The 27297-nt window shown below is 36.1% G+C and overlaps 1 protein-coding gene across 1 annotated transcript; it reads right to left on the bottom strand.

Annotated features, from left to right (window-relative positions):
• On the bottom strand, positions 1 to 25910 carry LOC121408218 (intraflagellar transport protein 22 homolog). Its single transcript, XM_041599607.1, has 6 exons — positions 25741 to 25910; positions 15732 to 15814; positions 14483 to 14572; positions 10223 to 10321; positions 2041 to 2141; positions 1 to 960 (listed from the first exon to the last, which is right to left on the bottom strand). Exons 1-6 carry the CDS (start codon positions 25774 to 25776, stop codon positions 812 to 814), a joined length of 558 nt encoding a protein of 185 aa, XP_041455541.1. The 5' UTR covers positions 25777 to 25910; the 3' UTR covers positions 1 to 811.
• Between the last annotated feature and the right edge of the window lie 1387 nt (positions 25911 to 27297).

Genomic DNA, 27297 nt, shown 5'->3' with positions numbered 1-27297 from the left:
TAGGAGTGCGATTTTTTGCTCTCATTTTTTTCAGGAGCGCCGGCGCGATTGCGCTCCTCAAAAATGAAGGTCTGTAGAGGGGTGAAGGAATAGACAATTTGTACATTTTTCTTCAATAAGAGATTAATATATTTCAGAGGCTTTGGGGTAATAAAAGGTGGAATTATTCCCATGCGTTGCCCTTGTGCCCTCTCCAAAATCCCCTCTCCTTTTCCCCACATGTTTCATACACAGACGCGTGCCGATGTGCAATGGTTTACTTACTCAACACTAGTGGGCACCCTTCCCCATGGGCATTAATCGAGCGTTTCAAGAAATTGCCGAAGCGTCTGATCTTCCCCTTGTAGAATCCTTGGTTAAATAGACAAGGACCTGTGTCTTATGTGATGTTATTAAAACCCGGTAAAGCTCAGCCACAGAGCCTTCAGTAACCTGGCTTGGATTTTCTTATCTACACCACTGCTCAAAATTTGATATCATCAAAATTATTGCTTGCATAAGAGTGAAAGGAAACTAGGTAAGTGTCGCAGTAAGGCCCTAAATTGGACTCGCCTTTCCTCGGCTTTCACAAGATAATATTCTGGTGAATTTAAATTGTTAAATTCCATGAGATCCATCGTAACAAGCAGTGCCTACATGTATCTCACAGACTATTATCATCAAGGTGAAATATAGTCATCTAAATATCTTCTCCTTATCGAGGTCCCAATGTCAAAATGCCAACATTATCTCAATCATATTGAGCAGACCTACTCTGTATTATAATCAAGGTGATTTAATATTTTTTTGTTTTCATATATGACCAAGGATTTCACTGAATGATACTGAGTTCCTCCTGATCTTGCCTCTTGCTGATTGCACCAAGTACCTTACTGAGGAACAAGTTGAAGTCCGCCCTCACTTGGTCAGATTCATCCTCCAGGTTTGTTTGTACATGATTGACCCGCGTCATGTTAGATGCTGAAAAATAAAGATTATGATCATTAGAATGTAACCAATGTCCTCATTAGTCAACACTCCATTATCTTAATTCCACACTGACACAACTTTGCAATATCTAAAATGAAAAAAAAAATCTAAACAAGCTGGAAACAAGGAGAAGTGGTTGGTGGCACAATGCAGAAGACAAGAAAACTTACTTCACTTTGATTTCCTTTCATTTATGGGGGATGACATAAAATCCCATTTTGTATCGTAAATTTAAGCAATGGAAAAGAAAAATGCGACCTTAAAGGTTAAGTCAACCCAAGAAAAATATTGATGTGAATAAATAGAGAAAAATCAAGCTAGCATCACGCTGAAAATTTCATAAAAAATCGGATGTAAAATAAGAAATTTATGACATTTTAGAATTTTGCTCATTTTTCACCAAACAGCGATATGTACAAGTCAGTGACATGCAAATGAGACAGTCGATGATGTCCCTCACTCACTATTTCTTTTGTTTCCTATTGTTTGAATTATAAAATATTTCATTTTTCATAGATTTGTCAATAAGGACCAACTTGACTGAACCATATAGCATTAAACAATGTTAAATCCAAATGTTCATGGAGAAATTAATTGTTGTTTCACTTGACAATGAGGAGAAAATTGGAATATTTCATATTACATATAATAAAATACAAAAGAAATAGTGAGTGGATGATGCCATCAGTCTCCTCATTTGCATACCTATGATGTGGATGATGTGGATATATTTAATTTGTGAAATTAAGCAAAATTTTAAATTGTCATAACTTTCAAATTTTACATTCGATTTTGATGCAATTTTCATTGGTATGCTTGTTGGATTTTTCTCTCTTTATTCAAATCAACTTTTTGTTGGGGTGGATTTGTCCTTTGAATTAAAACTGAAGACAGAAATAATATCTGCTCCATTTTACTGTTAAACCAGGCATGGATCTAGGGTGGCAAAAGGGACATGCCTTTTTTGTGAGAAAATGTTTGCCCCCCCCCCCGTAAACCCTGGATCAATGCCTGTTACCCTGAATAGTCTTGAGCTTCGAGACATTGCGCCATTGTATAAACACAACTTACGTATTTGTACCCGAACCGCCTGGGAAGTGTTTGGCCGATGATGTCCAAAAATGATGCATTGCGAATCTTTCAGTCCTTGTTGAGTTATGAAATGATTGTACCTTGAATACAAAAACAAAATAGAGATGAAAGTACGTGAAAATAAATGTTCATAATAATGAATGTCTAAAGATACACAATGCAAGCCCATTAACAGTTGGATATCAAAGTGGATCCAGGCTTGAGGTGAAAGGGACATGTACCCACTCGATATTTAGAGAATACTGAACATAACATTGTAATTTATGTCCCCCTCTATTTTCAAATTTGGTCTTTCTGCCTCCTTGACGAAGCAGTCAAGGAAACTCCCGCTTTTGCGAGAGCGACAGAATCTCGAATAACGGGGATTTGTGGTCGCATGACGTAATCTTTTAGGATCTCACCGAATAGCTCTCCTGTACAAAGTGAATGGGGTTTTTTGACATACCCTCACTAAAAAATTCATATAAAAAAGCACCACGGTGGCGGATTTTTATTTTCAAATATGTTAAAGAAAACTAAATTTCTCATCTATATTCGAAAAAAGAGAATTCGCCACCGTGGTGCTTAGATGCTATTGAAGAAAGAAGACACATTTATGATGAAAAAATGCAAGTAAAAGTTCTCGTAAGAGGACGTTAGTCTCTGCGTTCAGCCTTTGTGCCGCGATACTCCGCTGCATGTTGTAGCCGAACGTGTGGTGTGTGTGTGTACTGCGTGTACAAAGTGTGCATAGAGCTATGGTACTACCATGCATGGACCTTCCATGACCATGTTGAAAGTTATTTTGGGTACGGCATTACATAATATCTGATAAGAAAGACTTGGAAAATATATTCGTTCCCATGGTACAGTATATACAGTTGGGGCCAGAAGTTTACATACACCTGGTGAAAAAGATATTTTTCTCATTTTTTCATCATTTTTTGTCCGTCAATAATATAATATAATATAATATAATATCTATATTTCTGAAAAATCAATGGGTCAAAAGTTTACATACACTTCACTGTTGAAGTGATAAAATGCATTTAAAAAGAGATGCCATGGCTTTCAAGTGGACTTGGGTTCCTTTTAATGACTTGAGGAATGTGATAATGCTATAATGTCAATTGAATAATGACTGCAGAATTATGCATACCTCTTCTATGGACATTTGAAGCATGATTCACATTCCATCTTTGTCAAGCAAAGCTAGAATATGACCGATGAATAGGTTTTTGACTTTTGAGTAGACTAATGGCAAAAAATGTTGCCCCGATGTTCCTGCAGTGATTCAGTGTTGGTATCTATAAATGCTACCACCAATACCATGTTGATCAGCACTGCAACATTAGCACCATGGAGAAGTCAAAGCATTATACCGAAGACCGTAGGAAACGTGTTGTTGATTTACACAAGTCTGGTTCCTCTTTAGGAGTCATATCAAAGACTCTAATCATGCCTCGTGCTTCTGTGCAAACCATATTACGCAAGCATAACACTCTCGGCACAGTGCAGACTCTACCAAGATCAGGGAGAAAGCGAAAACTCAACCAGACAGCAGTACACAGGCTTGTCCGTGGATGACAAAAAAGAGATTTGCCAGGATCTTGAGGTTTCAGGAAGCAAGGTATTCCTCTCTACCATAAAGCGAGTCCTCCATGATCATGGACTGAGAGGCTGCAGGCCGGGGAAGAAGCCTTAAATCCAGGACCAACACCGTACAGCCAGACTGAAGTATGCTAATGAACACCTGGGCAGTGGCGGTGGCAGCATCATGTTGTGGGGATGCTTTGCAGCAAGTGGTACTGGCTCACTCCTGAAGATTGATGGCACCATGAAGAAAGAGGACTACCTGAAAATTCTTCAGCTAAACCTGAAAAGGTCTGCTAAGAACCTCAATCTTAGTCAAAATTGGGTTCCAACATGACAATTAACCCGAAACACTAGAGTCCAGACCTGAACCCTATTGAGAACCTATGGACAGAACTCAAAAAGCATGTTCGGTCAAGGAAACCAAGGAATGTGACTCAAGTCAATGTCATCTGCCAAGAGGAGTGGTAAAAAATCCCATTGGAGGTCTGCAAGAAGCTAGTGTCGAATTGTCCACGTAGACTGAGAGATGTGAAGACGAATGGAGGCAGTGCTACCAAGTATTAGGGCTGGTGTATGTAAACTTTTGACCCTCCAATAAACTGGAAATATATCTATTATGAACCATATATATGTCTCCAAGTGTTTTTATTTGAAGTATATGCCAGATATATTTAGAAAAGACCACACTTGTCTGCATCCATGAAATCATATGTTGGCAGGAATGAGTGAAAGTGTAAAAAATTGAGGATTACTGTTTGTCTACTAGGTGTATGTAAACTTTTGGCCCCAACTGTATATAACCTCTAACCAGCTCTCCGGCGGTTAGTGCTATCATGGGCTAAATGGAAAATGGACATGCAGTTTTCGATAATGTTCATAATCTAAACCATTGATCTCACAGTCCTGTTCACTGCTAGCATGGATCATGTCGAATGGAGAATGGTCATGATCATAATGACATGACATCATGATATTGCTTTTAACTCATCTGGGCTGGACGTTTGGGGGAAGTTTGGACATGGATCGAGCTGACAGGCAGACTTTTATAATGCACTTTATTTGGTGACCGCTAGCCCCAATACTTTGCAGTATGTTTGTTTTGAAGGTGAATACAGTATACTTTTTTCCAATTCGTTGGCTTCGTCAACCAGCCAATGATTGCATGTTTAATACGACGTACAGACCTGTATTTGTCATGTTTTGAAATTGCATATCGACTTGATAATTTCCATGACTTCCGCCGGCACTAGTGGAAATAATATTATAATGTATTGATCATGGATTGTGCAGCAGATCATAAGCTGAAGATGAATGCTCAGGAATTAACATGAAAGTTGGATATTACGGATATACATGACGGTGGATCCAAAAATATGGTCTAATTACGGCACATTTAACGTCCGGATTAAGGGTAAGTGATGAACGAAAATCAAATTGAATGCTTGACAATAAATGAGAGAGAAAGAGAGAGGGGGAGAGAGAGAGGCACATGTTTTACAGATAACAACAATGCACAGTTGTATACACGCGTACACATTTTCACCGCTCTTACCGAGTGTTTCGCACACATACATAAGGGTCTGAAAACAGCCGAGAAAGACTACACAGGGCGAAGGTTTTCAGCGGTGATTCACGCTTCGGTGAACGCAACTATCTCGAAAAAGGGACATTTCAAACGATCTCGGAAAACCGGGAGTTTCCCTGACTGTTAATATTAAAATTCTAAATCCACAAATCGAAATCCACAAAATTGTTGATGGGTTTATATCCGACCATTCATTAATTTTCTTACTCCCCTCTCTTTCTCCACTCTTCTTTTCTAATATGCTTTTCACACTGCACTTTTTTTCCTTTACCCCGGGAAATTGATGGGGCTAAGGGGGGGGGGTCTTAGCCCCACCAATTTCCTGGGGTTAAGCTTAGCCCACTTCGTTTTCATACTACGTTTTAGCAAAGTGGGCTAGCACGGTAAATAGTACGGTACTATCTGGCCCTGCAAAAAATCAAAGTTAGCGAGCTTATTGTGGAGATGCAGTGTGAAATCAAAACAGGGCTATGGAAAGTGGGGCTAAGCATTAGCTAATCACAGAATTCGAATTGCATGTTAATCATGCTTTGTATGGTAAAACCATCAATATTCATGAGCTGAGGGATAGTCCGGGGTTAAAGCATTAATTCCGGTTGAGCAGATAGTCTGGGTTTAAGAGAGACAGTGTGAAAAGCACATATGTGACTGCGACATGCAACTTTATACACCGTTTCACCTAATCTTCTTGTATATTCTCCTAATTCTCCCTCCTTACGTTCATTCTTTTTCCTAATGTTTTTTTCCACTGATTATTTGGGATGTTTGTGTGTGTGTGTGTTCTATTCAGTTGCTCTCATATAATCTCAATTAAATGTGTTACATCGTTCATATTACTTTTTCAGATTTGCAATATGTATCTAACCTGACAAGGGACTAAATGTTATACAAGCCTAGCTTTTAATCTTGTAATAATTGCTCTGTTCATATTTGTATACAGTCAGTCGGCAAGCCCCTGTGTTAATGAGCAAATGGGCAAGATTTATCCAAGTCCTCTCGTGGCTGAATTCATGTCCCTGCAAAATCTCGTGATTTGTGAGACTTTCTTTCTCAAAGAATTTAACCACTTTCTCCTGGAGTAAAATTGATTATTTTGTACCATTGGGAAGAGTAAATGTTACTCTTTCATATTGGTTATTTCTTTTGAATAAAATATTTTGATAAAAAAGTGAATTTTTTACCTGAAAAGATACATCAAACAGAATTTTCTTCCTCTGTTTTCACTTGCAAATTGTGCAACATTTTGTGTTTTAGGTACCAACATTATTTATGTCATCAGAAAGCTCAAACTCTATACTTTCTTACAATGTCACTCTTGATATGTGGCATCTTTTAGATGGGTCAGCAGCCAGCTTTTTCCATCAAGATGCAAGACGAGATTTGTAAAATTTCTGAGTAACATAAAATCCAGAGTTCTGATTGGCTGAATGTTTTCACAACAACAGGCGCGGGTTATTTGAAGAGATTACCACATGGTGAGTGTGACCTTGCAGAGGCCCAGTGTGGGGAACATTGGAATTTGCGTGGGTGTGTGGTCTCTGTGACCAATCAGAGTGCAGTATTCTTGTTTTTGAGCTGCTAAATGTACTTGGCCTATGAAAAGCTGGCTGCTGACCCATCTAAGATACATCTTCTTATACAAATTATATCATATTAAAGCGTAGATCTTCAGCTTTATTATGATCTAAAAATCATTTGTGCTCAAACAGAAATCAAGTGTGAAAACAACAACATTTGTTGCATGAAAAAAATCATTTTGTTTCATGTTTTATATCAAAGGTTTTCCCTATATTACAACATTTTTTAAAAATTCCAAACACATGACCTGAAAGAATGATTCTTCTTTACAAAGATACCAAAAACATGAAATTTGGTCAATATTTAGAGCAGCAATGGCAGAATAAAAAGAGGTGTTTTGGTTCTCACCAAGTTCATTAACATTGCAACAAGTGGAATGCCTCTGGCCGTCTCACCTGCACCACGCGGTTCAATATAGCAGCAGTGCTGACTTTGAATACTACTTTAACTCGCACAAGATGTTCAGTGATACATGGTTACTCTTATGTCCACTTTTTATGAACTAGACCAATAAACTTACAGAGATATGATGGTTATTCAACAAAAAACCCAACATGGCCAAAGTTCATTGACCTTACATGATCTGTGACCTTGATCATGTGACCTGAAACTCGCACAGGATGTTCAGTGATACTTGATTACTCTTATGTACAAGTTTCATGAATCAGATCCATAAACTTTCAAAGTTATGATGGTAGTTCAACAGATACACCCAGTTCGGCCAAAGTTCATTGACCTTTGACCTTGGTCATGTGACCTGAAATGCGCACAGGATGTTCAGAGATACTTGATTACTATAATATCCAAGTTTAATGAACTAGACCAATAAACTTTCAAAGTTATGATGGTAATTCAACAGATACCCCCAATTCGGCCAAAGTTCATTGACCCTAAATGACCTTTGACCTTAATCATGAGACCTGAAACTTGCACAAAATGTTCAGTGATGCTTGATTACTATTATGTCCAAGTTTCATGAGTCAGATCCATAAACTTTCAAAGTTATGATGGGAATTCAACAGATATCCGCAATTCGACCAAAGTTCATTGACCCTAAATGACCTTTGACCTTGATCATGTGACGTGAAACTCGTGCAGGATGTTCAGTGATACTTGATTAACCTTATGTCCAAGTTTCATGAACTAGGTCCATATATTTTCTAAGTTATGAGGACATTTCAAAAACTTAACCTCAGGTTAAGATTTCGATGTTGATCCCTCCAACATGGTCTAAGTTCATTGACCCTAAATGACCTTTGACCTTGGTCATGTGACATGAAACTCTAATAGGATGTTCAGTAATACTTGATTAACCTTACGGCCAAGTTTTATTAACTAGGTCCATATACTTTCTAAGTTATGACGTCATTTCAAAAACTTAACCTCAGGTTAAGATTTGATGTTGACGCCGCCGCCGCCGCCGTCGGAAAAGCGGCGCCTATAGTCTCACTCTGCTTCGCAGGTGAGACAAAAACCTTATAGTCATGAATATCACTTGGATAAAAGAAGCTACTTTTTCAGGGCTTGCCGACTGACTGTATACAAATTATACATGTATAAATCTGTATGATTGTGTAATTATTTTGATGAAGTTATTTTATTTGTGCTTGCATAATTTAATGAATATGAGAAATAAAACCTTCAAAATCTAAAATCTGAATGTATCTCATTTATATTTCTACCTAAATTGCAAAGTTTGTGCCATGTCTTTTTATAGCAGAAATCCCCCTATAAAGTATAAGGACGCTATGCCTCTTTTCATTGCAGTTTTCCTGCAGTCCCCATTGTTTTGTCTAATAATATATGTAATGATTTCTAATGAAATGCTGCTTGTAGGATTCCTCTGACTTTAGTGTCTTTAATATCAAAATCATCTTAATGACAGGGTGGACTTCCCCTGGAAGTAAAATGTATGCAAGATCTGGATGGATTAGGCAAAAATATACCATTTCCCCACACCCATGTCAAAATAGGCAGCTTTAGATAATTTGCGATGTAACTTTAATGACACAAACTCTTGCTAGTATGACTAGGATTTTCCTCTTATCTTGTGTCGTGTTTGCAAACTTGCATTAGGTTTTACGAAGAAGCAACACTGCCCGAGATTCAGGTGCATAGAGGAAACCAGCGCATAAATATAATTTTGTTACACAAACATGATGGTGGACAGATTCTGCTACCAAGTGTCATTATTGATAACATAACAATCATCCAGCATAAGCATCTCAGGGAAATGATTTGTAGAGAGTACAATCACAAGTGGAGCGCCTCTGGCAGTCTCACCTCCATCGCGCAATTCAATACATACATGTAGCAGCAGTGCTGATTTTAAAAACTACTATAAAATAATTATTCACAAAAAACACCATTCACATATAATGATACAATACTACGTTCATCGACAATAAATGATATTTGACCTTGATCATGTGACCTAAGACTTGTCAGTGATACTTTATTACCCCTATATGATATATCAACATTTCATAAACTATATAATCTTTGAAAGTTATGACAGCAATCTAATAATTACCTAAAAAATGGCCAAAGTTCAATAACCTTAAATGACCTTTGACCTTGATCATGTGACCTGAACCTCGCACAGGATGTTCAGTGATACTTGATTACTCTTATGTCTAAGTTTCATGAATCAGATCCATAAACTTTCAAAGTTTTGATGGTAATTCAACATATACCCCAAACTCGGCCAAAGTTCATTGACCCTAAATGACCTTTGACCTTGGTCATGTGACTTGAAACTCAGGCAGGATGTTCAGTAATACTTGATTAACCGCATGGCCAAGTTTCATGAGTTAGTTCCGTATACTTTTTAAGTTATGATGACATTTCAAAAACTTAAGCTTAGGTCAAGATTTTGATGTTGATTCCCCCAACATGGTCTAAGTTCATTGACCCTAAATGACCTTTGACCTTGGTCATGTGACCCAAAACTCAGGCAGGATGTTCAGTAATACTACATTAACCTTATGGCCAAGTGTCATGAACTAGGTCCATATACTTTTTTAAGTTATGCTGTCATTTCAAAAACTTAACCTTCGGTTAAGATTTGGTGTTGACGCCGCCGCTGTCGGGCCGTCGTTGGAAAAGCGGCGCCTACCGTCTCACTCTGCTTCGCAGGTGAGACAAAAATGGTTCAGGGCCCCGTTTCATATAACTTGTTACAATACCAAATTTACAATGATAGTTATAAGTCACTGAAATCCTTTAATATGATTGGCTCAAAGTAAATTCGTTCTAGAAATCTTGCATTTGTCATTATAACAAGTCTTATATGAAACAGCAGTCTGAACTGTTAAAAGAAATAAGGTGATAAAGAAGGCTATGGAATAGATACATGTACTTTTTGTTAAACAAATCTCAAGCCCGTAATAGCAGACAAAGAAGTAAAGTTTTTATACTAACCATGTATCCAATTCTCTCTCATGACTTGCTTGGTCTGGATTGTAGACTATGACAACACCTGATGCATCTTTCATGAAAGCAGGCCAACATTCATCAAATCTATTAACAAAAACAATTTTTTTTTAATGTGGGTCACCATGTTTGATTTTTCATTATGCAATAAAGTGCAGAAAATTACCAATACAGTACAATTTGAACAAATAAATATAGACAAGGCTAAAATTGAATGGATATCGAATGTGCTTTCAACAATGTACATAGATGAACTACATGTTACAATACTTCACTAAGCTAATCCCAGTTGGGGATAAAACATATTCCTACAAAACCAATCAGGCTGAAGAAAATATGTGCATGGTTTAGCACAAATATTGCCAATTCTGAAAGCCATTAGCATTATAAATGTAGAAGGCAGCAAAAAGAATCTACTAAAAAGAAAAACAAATGGCAAATGGTAACCAATTTATGAAATACATGTAATATTCTACATCTCATTTTTGCTGAATTGTGATAAAATTATGCTTAATTAGCTTAACCCTAAGAAGACTCGAGGGGGGGCTGAATCAGTCCCCCTCCCCTTTTTTCGCGATAAATCCGCCGTTTGAAATTTTTTGACCTTATCGCTAGCTGACTTTTTACTTTCAAGTCTCTCGCAACTTTTCAGACCAAAATTGTGACCCCCGGTGTTCCGAAATTGCGCAACATTTCGTAAGTGCATGCAGACCCAGAATTACTCAAAAATGTGAATTTGTGTACAAATCAAATGCAAATAGTTTTTTTAGCCAAAATTTAGAAATGCATCATAATTTTTCCATTTACTGCATAAAATCAATTAATTTTATCTTGTAAATGCATAAAATCAATTAATTCTATCTTGTAAATGATCAAAATAAAGTCCCTGGCGATTTCCATTGAAAAAACATTAAAAAACAAAAAGTAAAAAAACAAAGAAATACATAAGAAATTTAGGAAACAATACAATACATAAGAAAAAAAATGTGATGTTGAAATTTTTGAAAAATGAATTTGATCAGATGCCGATCTAGAGTATCTGAAACAAAAATGAGCATTTAAGGGGCATTATTTTATTAATTAGAGCAAACTTATGATTTTACGCATAAATTAGCATAATTAATGAGCAATGAGATTTTTCGCAGTTTGATATTATAGTTTTGTACATGTAGATAATGCCATGAACACACGTGCCAATTTTCATCATGATCACATGATCAACAGCAGAGATCATAAGGGGGGGTCTGAATCAGCACCCCATCTTCTTAGGCATTGAAATAGCCCAGTCTACATGTATTTAGGGTTAATGATTTAGCAATAAAAGAAAACTAGCACATCAATGATGTGGAGCTCATCCGGCATCTTGCAACACAATTTAAAACAATTTTAATTTCAGCCCAGTTGACACTGTAGTGAATTATATTGGTGACATAAATTGAGGATATAGAACTGAAATTGAGGATATAGAATTGAAATTGATGAAAAAATGACATAGAAGCATTTTTTGTGATCTATGAATAAATTTCATATGAATTAAGTATTAATTACTATCTAGTCAAAATTTCTTAACTCTGTGTAGAACCTTGGTGAACCTAATGTAGCTCTCAGATGGAACAAAAATAACCAAAATCAATCAACAAATAAGTAAGCAATTTTTGTGAGTTTTGAAAATATATGAATAAATAGCAGATTCAATGAGTTTCAAAATTCTATGTTTAAATTTTGTATCACCACCTCGAGCTATCATATAAAGCAAACAAAACTGATATTGATCAACAAATGAAGAAGAAAAAACTTTTTTTGCGATTTATGAATAAATTTTGCATAAATTAGAATAAATCATTTTCAGACAAAATTTCAAAATTTTGTGTACAAATTTGGTGAACCTCATGCAGTTCTGCAAGATGGAAAAAAAAAATCAAAATCTGTCAACAAATAAAGAAGAGGAATTTTCTGTGATTTATGAATACATTTCGCATAAATTAGCATAAATAATTTTCTGTTGAAAATTTTCAAAATTCTGTGTAGAAGTTTGGTGGGCTTCATGAAGTCTACAGGATGGAAGAAAAATATCAAAATCTGTCAACAAATAAAGAAGAGGCATTTTCTGTGATTTCTGAATAAATTTTGCATAAATTAGCATAAAAATTGTTCTAGTCAAAATTTCAAAATTCTGTGTACAAGATTGGTCAACCTCATGAAGCTCTACCAGATGGAAGAAAAAAAATCAAAATCGGTCCACAAATAAAGAAGAAATTTATGTGAATTTTTAAAATTATGCATGAATTAGCATAAAAAAATTGTTCTGGTCAAAATTTCAAAATTCTGTGTAGAAGTTTGGTCAACCTCATGAAGCTCTACCAGATGGAAGAAAAAAATCAAAATCAGTCAACAAATAAAGAAGTAGTAACATTTTTTGTGAATTTTGAAAAATGCGCATAAATTAGCATATTTAATGAATTTCAAAATTCTGTGTAGAAGTTTTGAATGTCCCACCTAGTGCTATCATATGAAGCAAACAGAATTGAAATCGGACTTGAAATGGCGAAATAGCAGCATTTTGAAATTGTGGACGGACGACAGACGACAGACACCACGCCACGGCATAAGCTCATCTTGCCCTTCGGGCCGGATGAGGTAAACAAGTGTAGAATGCCTCTGGCCGTCTCACCTGCATCACGCGGTTCAATATAGCAGCAGTGCTGATTTTGAATACTACTCTAACTCGCACAAGATGTGCAGTGATACATGGTTACTCTTATGTCCACTTTTTATGAACTAGACCAATAAACTTACAGAGATATGATGGTTATTCAACAAAAAACCCCAACATGGCCAAAGTTCATTGACCTTACATGACCTTTGACCTTGATCATGTGACCTGAAACTCGCACAGGATGTTCAGTGATACTTGATTACTCTTATGTACAAGTTTCATGAATCAGATCCATAAACTTTCAAAGTTTTGATGGTAATTCAACAGATACACCCAATTCGGCCAAAGTTCATTGACCTTTGACCTTGGTCATGTGACCTGAAACGCGCACAGGATGTTCAGTGATATTTGATTACTCATATGTCCAAGTTTAATGAACTAGACTAATAAACTTTCAAAGTTATGATGGTAATTCAACAGATACCCCCGATTCTGCCAAAGTTCATTGACCCTAAATGACCTTTGACCTCAATCATGAGACCTGAAACTTGCACAAAATATTCAGTGATGCTTGATTACTATTATGTCCAAGTTTCATGAATCAGATCCATAAACTTTCAAAGTTATGATGGGAATTCAACAGATATCCCCAATTCGCCAAAGTTCATTGACCCTAAATGACCTTTGACCTTGATCATGTGACGTGAAACTCATGCAGGATGTTCAGTGATACTTGATTAACCTTATGTCCAAGTTTCATGAATCAGATCCATAAACTTTCAAAGTTTTGATGGTAATTCAACAGATACACCCAATTCGGCCAAAGTTCATTGACCTTTGACCTTGGTCATGTGACCTGAAACGCGCACAGGATGTTCAGTGATATTTGATTACTCATATGTCCAAGTTTAATGAACTAGACTAATAAACTTTCAAAGTTATGATGGTAATTCAACAGATATCCCCAATTCGGCCAAAGTTCATTGTCCCTAAATGACCTTTGACCTTGGTCATGTGACGTGAAACTCATGCAGGATGTTCAGTGATACTTGATTAACCTTATGTCCAAGTTTCATGAACTAGGTCCATATATTTTCTAAGTTATGATGACATTTCAAAAACTTAACCTCAGGTTAAGATTTCAATGTTGATTCCTCCAACATGGTCTAAGTTCATTGACCCTAAATGACCTTTGACCTTGGTCATGTGACATGAAACTTTAATAGGATGTTCAGTAATACTTGATTAACCTTATGGCCAAGTTTCATGAACTAGGTCCATATACTTTCTAAGTTATGATGTCATTTCAAAAACTTAACCTCAGGTTAAGATTTGATGTTGACGCCGCCGCCGTCGGAAAAGCGGCGCCTATAGTCTCACTCTGCTTCGCAGGTGAGACAAAAACCAGTAAGCAAACAAAAAAAAACAGTTACAATACGCTGCCAACTGTCCACTGCAAACACTATTGCATTCCTTCAAACTCCCTTCCCCATTCCTATTTTTTTCTCTATATATCTTTGTCTCCTCTCCTCTATGAAGACTAAACTTGGCTTTGTTGACAGATAAAGTATGTCTAATTTCTATTGACTCACTTTTGATCTCCACTGCAATCCCAGAGCTCAACTTCAGCTATAAGCGATCTATTACCGACGTTCAAAGATCCGCTTTCAAACTCCAGAATCCTGAAACATAAAAAGGAAAATAAGTCAGATGACTTGAATATCAACAAAATATCTTGAAAATATACAAATTCAACTTTGATACAATCTTTTCATCTCAGACAATGTGTAAAAGTGTTATACATTTACATCTCACATAATTTGGTTTTGGGGACCAGATGTAAGTGATTTTCACTATTAAACCATTTCTATTCTATTTTGCCTTCTACATGTCGAAGTTATAAGAGATTTTTGGTAGTCAAAAAGATTTCAAGGGATCCAAATCCAAGTCTTTTTACAAACAAGGGTCCATGGGATATGGTTTTATTTGATTTATTTTTCTATTTTATCATCAATAGTATAATACATGTCAATTTTCATCATTAGTCTTTACTATAGCTACAATGGAACAAGTTGTCTTCAGTCCAATGTGCAGATTTATCAATAATGTATCAATATCTCATGTATAATCCAATGGGCCTACTTAAAACTTTTCTCCTCTCCCTAACGATTGAAATGGAGGACACAATGATTAATAAAATAATGGTCTGGAATATAATGGGTCACAATGTAGTTTCTGATATATCTTTAAACATAACAAAAATATAAAGAATACTGTTTAAAACATTTTTCAGTGTTATATTATTCATACAATTATGACAGAAATGTAAATAGACAAGTGGAATGCCTCTGGCCGTCTCACCTGCATCACGCGATTCAACATAGCAGCAGTGCCGAGTTTGAGAACTACTATAACTCGCACAAGATGTTCAGTGATACTTGGTTACTCTTATTTCCACGTTTTATGAACTAGACCAATACACTTACAGAGATAGGATGGTAATTTACCAGAGTTGAAACAGTATTCAGAACATTGATACCAAATAACACTGAAATGCTGTGACAATGAAATGATTCTGAATCCATATTCATCATTTCAATTTTTGCAAATTTTAGACTACATGACATGGTTGAGTCGGTTTCACGTAACACCATGTATCTTTCTTGGGCAAATGCTGCTCTTGAAAAGGACCACCCAAACTTGGTCACTTGTTTCAACAAGTGTGTTCTTGTCATTTTCAGGAGACTTCACAACAGTTGACAGGAGGATTATTATAACAATTTGGGGGGATTAGGACTGAGTTAGGTGGATCTTAGATCAAGTTGTAACCTTTCATCTTACCTGACACCTTGTGTAGGATGGTAGTCACCACCAGATACATCAGTTGCATCAGCAAGAAAGTTGGACATTATCGTCTTCCCAGACTATAAAAAAAAATAGAAAAGAAACATTATTGATCTGTTGATCAACTTCATCACATGATGCACAATGACTCGATTCACCAAACAATTAAGAGCCTTGTCCAACAAAATAAATTGTACTAAAATAAACTTCACTTTTGCGAATTTTTTTTCATGTGACCATCAAAACATATGTACACAGTCTCATTGCCAATACTTGGATATACAATTGATACTATAAGAAAACAGTGAATAGCAAGCTGAAATGCAAGTTGATACTTTGGCAACAAAACATCTTTAAGATCATTTTGTAAAATATGTCACATACCACAAAAGAAATAGGCCAACCTGGAGAGAGATTAAGACTATTTACAGAAAAATCGTAATCTAAACATGATTACATACATTGAAGAAATAATGTGAATAAAGCACACGTGGCTGATCTTATTTTCATAATTTGGACCAGAATATGGGACATTTCACACATTATTTTGTGATCATAAACATGATGCATACATGTACATGTACATAACAAACTAATGAAAGCGTGAGCTTAAATACTTTTTATACCTGAAAACAAGACATTCACTTTGATCCCCTCATGAAGAGTACAGGGAATGCAAGCTTGACCTGAAATTTTGCTAACTGAAAATTTTCCCTTCCCCTTCTTCACCCCTTCATTTTTCTCAACCTTGCCTTTAGTCATTAACTTGGCAAATTACCATTGCATGCTCTCCTCTTAGCAAAGCATAGTTCTGAATTGTTATTGATTGAAGATTGATTGATTGAAGGATTTTATTAAAAAACATCCATTCTCGCAGTCCAAAGACTGAATTGCAATGGTTACAATAAAGATAAAATAACTAATACAATTAAACATTTGGTTCGAGAAATAAATAGTAAATGAAATAATTACATGCATGCATAATTGAAAGTAGTACTCTTTGAAACGATTATTAGTGAGAAATAAAAGTGTATTCACTGGGAATAACAATGCAATCTAAGAAGTATATTACTCGAAAGTTATTAAAATTCATTATTATTATACAAGAATGCTCTATTTTGAAATTGGTTGTTTGTAGATTGATTTTGCACAGGTTTAAAATGAAAATGAATGATCTGGGTGAATATATGGTAAAAATAAAATCAAACTAAAGTCATGCAATCTCTACTCAAATTATGATCAAATTAAAATCATTCATGATTAAACGTAATCAATTATAAATCGTACTAATTCAGTGATTAACCAAAATATGCAATTGGGAATATTTCGAGTAAAATATTTAACTGAAAATTACAAATTTTATTAAAGAATGCTCCTGTATTGAAATAAATATTAATATTGCACATGATCAGAATACAAAGAAACATGAAATGAATATAAATAAATATCTTATTCACAACTGTGTAAAAAATTAATGAATAGTAAAATGACATTATTAATATTTTGAGTACTAAGAAGATTCAATAACATGGAGATAACTGTCCATTCAATTCACATAAAATGCAAAAAGAAAGAACTACATGGGCCTAATAAGTAAAATGTTGATTTAGAGTCTTAACCAAGTAAGGAAGAGTGCTATTTCGTAGTCTTTCTGTTCGACATTTAAAGTCTCTCAATCTCTCACTGTGTCTCAACTTTCGGTTCATACTTTGCATGTCCGGCAGCCAATCACGGAAATGTCTGTAGAGTGATTCCGCGAATCGTTGGCATAGGTTTTCTCTTCTTTCACTGAGCGATTGAAGGTCCGAGATCAGGAGAGCATGCTCGTAGCTTTGATATCGATCCTGGAAGATAATACGGAGTGCCCTCTTCTGGACTCTTTCGATATCACTGGCCTGCTCCGACGTGATTGATGAGTGCCACACAGGAACACAATATTCAAGTACAGGTCGAATGTAGCATGTGTATACAGTCAAGAGGTCAGCAACAGGAGCGCGATAACGCTTCAGGGCTCGAATGATGTAGAATTTCCGCGATGCACGTCTTGTGATATCCCGAATATGACTGTCCCAACGTAGGTTTTGCTGCAGCATAACACCCAAAAGCTTCAGCTCTTTGACCTCTTGGAGAGTTGCATCATCTAACTCAAGATGCAAAGGTGGTGGGTCAGTCCGTGCAAATGACACTCTCATGAATTTACACTTAGACGAGTTGATACGTAGTCCATTATCCAGACACCACTGACCAAACTCTATCAAAGTGGAAGGTATCACGCTGTTTGCGCCCATCCTACGGCCTTCTGCAAAGGTTAGGTCATCGACGTATTTCCATCTCGATATTCCGGCGGTGTTTCTCAGAGCGTCATTTATTAGCGCAAGGAAAATTGCTGGTCCAAGTCGAGTACCCTGGGGTACCCCTCCAGCAGGAGTAAGGGGAGACGAAACCACTCCATTATATCTCGTCATCTGTTTTCGCCCATGAAGAAAACTACTGATCCAAGGCAAGAGGCATGGTCGAGCACCCATCGCGAACAACTTATTGATGGCGATATTGTGGTTGACCAAGTCAAATGCCTTTGAGAAATCGGTAATCACGACGGTGGAAACAGTCTGAAGTCGATCAGCGTTTGTGTGGAGGAAATGAAGAAGATTGACGAGATAATGTGTAGTAGAATTCCCTCTTCGACTTCCATACTGTTGGGGATCGATGTTTGCATCAATATCTGACATCAGTTGACGATAGATGAAGAGTTCAGCCAACTTTGCAAAGTGGTCAGTCAAGGAGACTGGTCTTAATTGATCTATTGTAGGGGGAGACTTCTTAGGGACTGGGACCACAATAGATCTTTTCCACTGCGATGGGACCTTTCCTTCCCTGTAAGAGGTGTTAAGAATGTCACATATGGGTGAACTCAACTCTACTGCGAATTCTCTAATCAGCTTTGCAGACACTCCATCTGGTCCGCAACTTTTTCCAACTGGTGTCTTCTTCAGCTCACAGTATACTTTCCATGGAGTGACCACTACGACACTTGAAGGATTTATAGGCTGATAAGCTGGTAGTAGTCGTACATCCAATGGAGGAACATTCGCGGAGATCTCAGTGAAGTGGTGGTTGATTGCATTAGCAATCGCGTGGTCATCATGGATTTCCAGTCTGATATTGTGGATAGAGAAGACTTTTTCAAAGATTTTTTATCCGTCCACAATTTTTTTTTCCTGTTCCTTTTCTCTTCTTTTGAAGTACTTTTTTTGGTCTTTTCTCCCTTGTTTTCTCTTAATTTTCCCTTTTTCCCCATTCCTTGTTTCTATCCCATTATATCTTACCCTTTCTCCATTTTTACTTTTATAAATTTGTCAGGGGAGGCAACTATTGCCCCTACAATATCATGCAAATAATTGTTTCTAATTTGCCAGTCTAAATCTATTCCCTTAACATCAATCTTCAAGACATACTGGTGCCAAATATGTTACACACTCCAGATCCCAGGATAGGACTAATAGGGGTGTTTTTCTGATTTCTGAGATCCACTTTATCTTAGATAGAAATAAATATTTTATCTCTGGTAAAATCAGTGAGACAAAATACCATTAAAATCCCTTTGAATTGGTATTCTGAGAACCATAAATCTAATCTTAATTTTATCTTGGAAACAAAAACAATTTTTGAAGAAATATCCAATGAGAAATGCTGCTTTATAGCACTCTCATCTCACTCAGCCAATGAAAATCCTTTCTGCCAGGTGAACTTAGGAAATTACTTACATTTTGTCAATTTATTGAATTCAAGTGGCACGTGCATGTTACGCTCTCAACAAGGGCAATTCCATGGTAACGGAATTACAAATCAGAGAAATTTTGCTGTTATTTTTGCTCACAGCATCCAGATATCTCAATATTTTCAAATTTTCTGAACCTAATACTATGCATGGCCACTAGTGCTATATACTGAACCAAGATTTTTAGAAAACCCCTCACACGTTCAGATGTGAATGACGGATATGTGCTATGGTAACGGAATTACCAGAGAAATTAGTCATTTTGCAACCCAAAGTTTAGTAAAAGTTTCTCTGAAATCTACAACACACTAGCTCCAAGTTAATGTCTGATTCAATTCATTATAATGTCAACTTTATTTTGAAAGTAATTTATTCACAAATACCATCAACAAATTTTGATGATTGGTCTTTCTTTAGGGCAAGTACATGGTAACGGAATTACACATAATGGTAACGGAATTACGCCTCTGACATTTGGGAAGGAAAATTATATTTTTAGGCATTTAGGACTGGTGAAATGCCTCAATAAAGCTTGTTTCTACATTCTTCTCTAATACTTAACACAATCTAAGTACTTCACGTCTCTAATATTAAATAAAATATAAGTATATATTACGTAATAGGTGGCTCTACCTTGAATAAACATGATTTTACAAAATATTAGGGATCAGTGGTAATTAAATTTTAGTTCATTTTCAATTTTAGGGGTATTAGGACTTACTAGCCACTTTTTGCCTCCTGTACTGATGGAAAGAATTATGTAAAGGCCAAAAATCATCACTAGTAATCATGGTAACGGAATTACATGGACTACAGCCATACGTATACACATTAGGAATTTTACAAAAACTGAGGACAGCATGTTATCAGATCTGCATATTTAGTCAAAGATTTGTGTAGATGATAGTTTAAGATATTCTAAAGTATTTGAATACTCAAAAGAAACATAGTTTCACATACAATTGGCATCTTAAAACAGTTAAACTGAAAACTTTCTATTTGGTTGTTCAATAAATGATTTGAAAACAAGAAACAATGCTGAAACATCATGAAAAGTGTTGACATTTACATCTTGAAAAAATGTTGTGGACAACTAAGCAACAAATTGGTTCTTAATCAGTGCACCAATCTAATTTTTTTTAAAGGTAAGGATTCATTTTCTGTCTATATGTAGCTCACTGAGGACTGCAATTATAGCAGATCTGAGTAAGTCAATATCGGACATCTTCCTGACAGATGTATTTCCCAAATGTGACCCTAAGAAACTGCTGTGATTTGATGATCTTATGTCATATTCATGAAATTAGTTGGTTTTCTTGGGCCATGATTTTTTTTTATTATATTAAATTTTTTATCCGAGATGCATTTTTATCTTCCATCTCTAGAGATATGTGACAAAGCAGTAGTCACTACAAAGCAGTGCCTAGGATATAGACATGTTTATCGCGTATCCAATCATTGCATCACAGATGATGTGCCTGCACCAAATTTCCTTTGAAGAAAAAAAAGAACTGCAAATAAGGTGGAGGCTACATGTATTCTCTCTATACATTTTCAATTTCAGCAATATTTCTAGGTCAATTCGCTCAAGACTTTGAAATAAGAATAAAGGAAAATGATAAATCATTTAATCATTAGGGTACTACTCTAACATTATTCTTGTAGATTAAAGAAATATTTCAAATAATTTTATTGACTAATGTTGTTTATGAAATGAAATACAAAATGATGTGATATTGACTTCATATTTTTGTTCATTTTTTTTCAATTAAATCCCTGTAGGCACAGAATTTGATTTAATGCCATCTCACTCATTTGCCAAAACTCATGGCAGAAAGGCTTTTAATTGGTTGAATGAGATGAGTGCTACAAAAAACAGCCTTTCTCATTACAAATTGGTTCAAAAATAGGTTTATGTCACAGAGATAAAACAAAGACAAAATGGTTATTGGAATACCATTACGGAACAAATTTTAGGTGATTTTATATCACTTATTTTAATAGAGATAAAATATTTCATTTTATATCAAGATGTATATGAGAATACTACCACTGTCTCTTAGCATTTCTCTCACAGCAGAATGCTGTACATATATTTCTACCCATTTCAAACTGAGTTATGTTGCTGTTCTCAGATGTTTTGTTATTAATGACTTTGTTGGTCTCAATATTATCACCATCCTCTCAGAGAAGTGTTCACATTCTGTGTATCATCCTCACTTGAAGGGTCATCGTCGTTACTCACTTTATCCGTGAAGCAGTGATTGGATGATGCTGACTTTGCATATTTCTGAGCATCCATTGCATACATGTACGTGTAGGGGTGGAGCACATTATTGGTTTGGTGCTAATTAAGGCATCTTGAATATCTGTCAAATCCACCTTACTTTTGGAAATGTCATCTGTATAAAGATTTAGTATGATTTTTTGGCATGTGATTCTTGTAACATCTGTAAATTATGGATCTCACTTCAATCTTTTCCACTCATTACTTTTTACTGCTCGCTACACTGTTCGCCAATCAATGCCAGAGTCTGGTCCCTCACCATGGCTTGTTGCAAAGAATATCCAATCTTCCGTTGCAAGGACAGTTACACAGAAGATATCGCTTAAAATAGTAAGCGGTCCCTTCTGAAAACTATACCCATTTCTTTGAAGCAGAGAAATACTCCCAGCCGTCCCGGAATTTCTTTTACTGAAAAGTTCATTAAGTCTGTTGAGGGTGAATTGATCAGAGGCAATTACTAAAAAAAAGGAATGCCATTCTTTTCCAAGGCACACACAGTGAACATGGTCACTTCGTGATTGTGCGTCCAGTATTTTGGATCTCATTAGAACTGGTATTTGGCAATGACATTTTTTGCAAAATCAATCTGAATGAGAATTTTGTTAAGATCATCCTGCATAATCATTTTTCTACTCCTCCCCAAGAATTGATTGCCCATTAATCCTTTGTAAGGCATTCACCTACATTGTATGCTCCATCAATATACTTTATTGATGCTAATGTACATTACCTTGCCCTTTTTCTGCCATATTGAATGGGACTTGTTGTCAAGTAATTGTATAATTTCATCCTGATTTGGAGTGTAATTACTAATCAGAAGGCTTTTAATGTTTATAACTGTGATCTACAACTAAGATATCAATATGGCATTGGAACAAAATTGGCTAACGCACACCCCTTTAAAGATATGATAATGGTAATTCCGTTACCATGTAATTCCGTTACCACAGTTACAGCAGAATTAGAAATGATATTTCAAAAAAATGTTGCTCAGTCTTTAGCAAGTCACATGAATTCAGAGAATTCAGAATTAGATAAAATTCAAGCAAGTATTTAGTTCATAGGAAAAACTTTTCAGTTTCATGGTAACGGAATTACATCCGTTTTTGTAGTAGATTGCAAAATTTTCTCTGAGAAATTAGAAAATACCCATGATAACGACATTTGCTACTGGTAATTATTACACCTTCACACACAACATTAGATGATTTTGAACCAAAATTGTAAAATATTTTTTTAGTTATCAAATTTATCCAAAATAATGTAAAATACATGTTCTCTAATTGAAAATGGTCATCAAATTCAAAAGATTGCTCCGCAAAAACCGTAACAGATATTTGAAAAGGGTTTTCAGTTCCTTAAAATATAAGGTTTTGTGTAAAAAGGACATTCACATTCAGATGCATATCATTAATTTTGAATTTTACTGTTTTTACCCTCTCCAATGTGGAAGAGTATTTGCCCACTGTTGTTCGATGTCAATTTGTATCATTAAAATTCAAAGACAATACTAGTCAATTAAAGTCTTATGAAATAATTCCTCATTCTACAGGAATGTTTCATTTCTCAAAAATTTTATTTTTCGTTGACACTATATTTTTCATGTCAACATTGGATGTATGATGGGGGACCTAACTCTGCCAATTTTAATATTTGAATAAATGATCTCTGACTAATTTTTGGTAAATATTCTAAAGATCCTTAACCAAGAAGAAAATATTACCACAAACTCACTAATATGAAAGTCTCGCTGTGTTTTCAAAACACCTCTTGATTTCGCTGCCTGATGTAAAGGGGTCCTAAAACTATGCATAATCATGTAAAGAAATAGTATTTCCTGAGCCTTCTTAAGACTATATATAAATATTCATTATAGGAAGATATGAAAGGGAATAAATCTAGGCATATAACTCCAAAAATCTAAACAATTGCTGGTTTTCTCTGATGTAGTGATTTATTGCAGCCTCTGTAGAAAAATTTAATAGGATTTGTTTGTCACACTGCAGTCACAGTTTGCTATTGAAATTGCATGTACATCGAGTGGTGCGTAGCTTTATTACTCTAGCCTAGGAGTCTACAAAGTACCTTACAGTAGAGGCACTGGTCCAAGAAAAATCATGTCTTGAAAATGAGATTGTCCTTGTTTATGGGGACAGTTTATTTTTTCACTTACCCCTGAGAGACAAAGATGGTAATTACAGGGATTGGGAGTGATAAAAATAAATTGAGTGACCTCAATTCCCCCAGTTTACCATCTATTTTTCACAACGTACTTGCCATCTTCCACTAATCTTGATATGAAACCTGATACATGTTTACTACATTGACTAGCGCACTCGATTGAAGTCGACACTGACAGGTGAATGAACTTTCCTAAATTTCTTGTGTGGATAAATATTTGGAAACTTAGTCTGAGAGAGAATCCCTGTAAATTGGGACGATCCTAATTTTCTGACCAGCGCCTCTACTCACTGTACCGGTCTAGGACCCCCTACCATAAGTTAGCTAGAATTTATTGCTGATGACATCATGACAGTCGGTGAGTGATGTTGCAGAGCCCGAGATAAAAATATAAATAAATGTTATCAGAACGTAACAGTTACTTTGGTAGCCCCACCATATTTCAAATAATTTTTTACATTGGCGCAAGCACATCACCGTTGTATCAAACCTAACATGTAGGCGCACGGCCAATATAGGAGACTCTCTCGAATATGGGAGACAATCTCCCATATTGGGGACTTGCTTTGCAAAAGAACAAAAGAAACAACACCAACAAAAGCAGAATTTCTTCCACCCAAAATTCTGCTTCTCTGAGGTCAGAAACCCATTTGTTTTGTGTGTGGATGACATGAAAAAAAGTAATTTTTCATGAGGAATCTGCATCTGCTCATCACATTTTTAATTGCCGCCAAGCTAATCCTTTTGCAGCAAATGTAAACAAAGGAAATCGGTCTCCCAAGCTGGAGACTGAAATTGGATAGCCTATCCAAATTCTGTACTAAACTAAACAAGACAAAGTCTCTGAATCTTTGGAGATAATCTCTCTCATTTTTTTGGTCCTTTGGGCTTGCTTTGGGCTTGGCTTGTTTGGCCTGGGCTGGAGTTGGAGACCAGGAGACAGTCTCCCAATATTGGCCGTGCGCCTCTACCAGTAGAGGCGCACGGCCAATAAGGGAGACTCTCTCCAATAGGGGAGACAATCTCCCACATTGGAGACTTGCTTTGCAAAAGGACAAAAGAAACAACACCAACAAAAACAAGATTTTTTCCACCCCAAATTTTGTCTCACTGAGGTCAGAAGCCCATTGGTTTTGTGTGTGATTGACAAAAAAAATCCTTATCAAAACAAAAGTAGACGGTGAATTTTTAAAATAGACGGTGAAAAGGGGTAGGCCTAATTTTTCATGAGGAATCTGCTTATCACATTTTTATTTGCCGCCAAGGTAATCCTTTTGCAGCAAATGTAAACAAAGGAAATTGGTCTCCCAAACTGGAGACTGTCTCTGAAATTGGATACCCAAATTCTTTACAAAAGTCTCTTATATTGGAGATAATCTCTCTCATGGGAGACAGTCTCCAATATTGGCCGTGCGCCTCTACTGACTACTCGTCTTCTGATGCCTAACATTTATCAAACTAGAAAGCCTAAAAACTTTAAAAAGTACCTAAAAATGCGTACGCCTACTGCCTAAGACTTCCTCGAATAATGTCAGAATTGTGATGTGAAACTGCCTCTTCATCGATCATCCCGGCCCATGCCAGGCAAGGGGCCACAAATGAACGGTAGCTACGCAGACGGTACCCGGAGCTGACCCTGCAGAGCGGGTACGCAGCTCCGTTAAATTCATGGACATGGTAGGCCTACCGGTACTGTACTACCGCCGCGCCAGTACCAATACTCGTACGCGCCAGACTGCGAAATAACCAGCAATTCATACCTCTGTTGGTCCAATCATCAGTATTTTCGCTTTCATCTTGATACCAGAAGTTTTTCAAACTGCGCTCCTAAATGATGCTTGACTTTGTTTCGGCAAATTAGTACCGGAATTCACAACAACGAGCTGAGCTAACTTTCGATAAAGTCGACTGCTGCAGAAAAATGCTAGGCGTACTCTGTAATTTGTACGTAGAGGGCGGTCCTTGTAAGATAGATGCTAGTGTTTCTGGATAGAGGCAGATGGCTGTTGAAGATAGTTTGTGTTTAATTTATTATCTCTATTCCGGACAATAACAATAAAAATTTGTATAGCCAGGTAAACGAAAGGGTTGGCTAATTTGTTTTAAACATAGGCAGCGGAAGTGGGCGGGGGGGACGGGGGAGGGGTTCCTGCCCCATTCTAAATTTGAAATTTGAGGTGGGGGACTATCCCCCCGAAATTTTTTGTGTTAATAACCTTTTTTTTGCTTCTCAAATTTTTTATCTGTGTCCATCCCGAAATTTCAGGTGGACCCACCCCCTTAATTTTTTGGCTTCCGCCGCCAATGGTGTTAAAGATGTTAATATTGTCACACGCCTTATTCCGCTTAATCATGCCAGATATACAAGTACCTGACGTACAATTGGGGGAAACAATGGATACGCTCTACTCTCTTTATAATGTGTTCATGATTATAATTAACAACAGTAGGCCTACTAAGTATGTGAAAGACTTATAGGCTTGGGCGGAGTTGGGCCTATACCCGTAGATGTATATTTTATGATGAAAATACATAACGGAAATCACTTCTCATTATAATATCATTTTGATAATATAAAGTAATCTGGACCTCGTCACGCACGCTCATTATTTCGGAGGGAAAATGTTCCTGAGAGAAAAAGAAAGAAAAAATGTTTATTGTTGTGATTTCTGTTAATGTCTTGTTGCAGCGTTGATACCGTATGAAAATATGGGTCATGGACGACAGCTTTGGATGAATGTGATATTTCATTTTCATAATTTCATTTATTATTTCTGCAACTTTTTCCAAATCATGAAACAAAGCAAATATACAATAAATCGAGTACGTGACAAAATATCTGGCAATCAAGCCAGTGCATGAAGGTTATGTTGAAATGAACTTACAAAATGAATAAGCAGTGGCGTAGACAGGTCCTTAGACCTGGGGGGGATGATCCCTAGCTGGGTCATACTTTATATATATATATACATATATATATATATATATATATATATATATATATATATATATATATATATATATATATATATATATATATATATATATATATATATATATATATATATATATATATATATATATATATATATATATATATATATAAATAAATATAAAGAATGAAGGAGATAACGTACTCGATAAAAACAAAATATCATGGGCCAAAGCAGACGAGTTAAAGATAACAAAATAACACGATCTGCCTCATGGATTATCTCGTGTGTCTTTTAATCACTTTGCTTTCAGCAATAAACAGGGCACCCAGTAATAAACAAACTTCCTTGCACATTTTTCATGGCAGTAATCTTTTGTTTGAT

This window comes from Lytechinus variegatus, chromosome 2 (genome assembly GCF_018143015.1).
Source record: "Lytechinus variegatus isolate NC3 chromosome 2, Lvar_3.0, whole genome shotgun sequence".
NCBI classification, from domain to species: Eukaryota; Metazoa; Echinodermata; class Echinoidea; order Temnopleuroida; family Toxopneustidae; genus Lytechinus; species Lytechinus variegatus.
The sequence above is the reverse complement of the archived record's forward strand: the minus strand, read 5'-3'. Positions and strand labels throughout refer to the sequence as shown.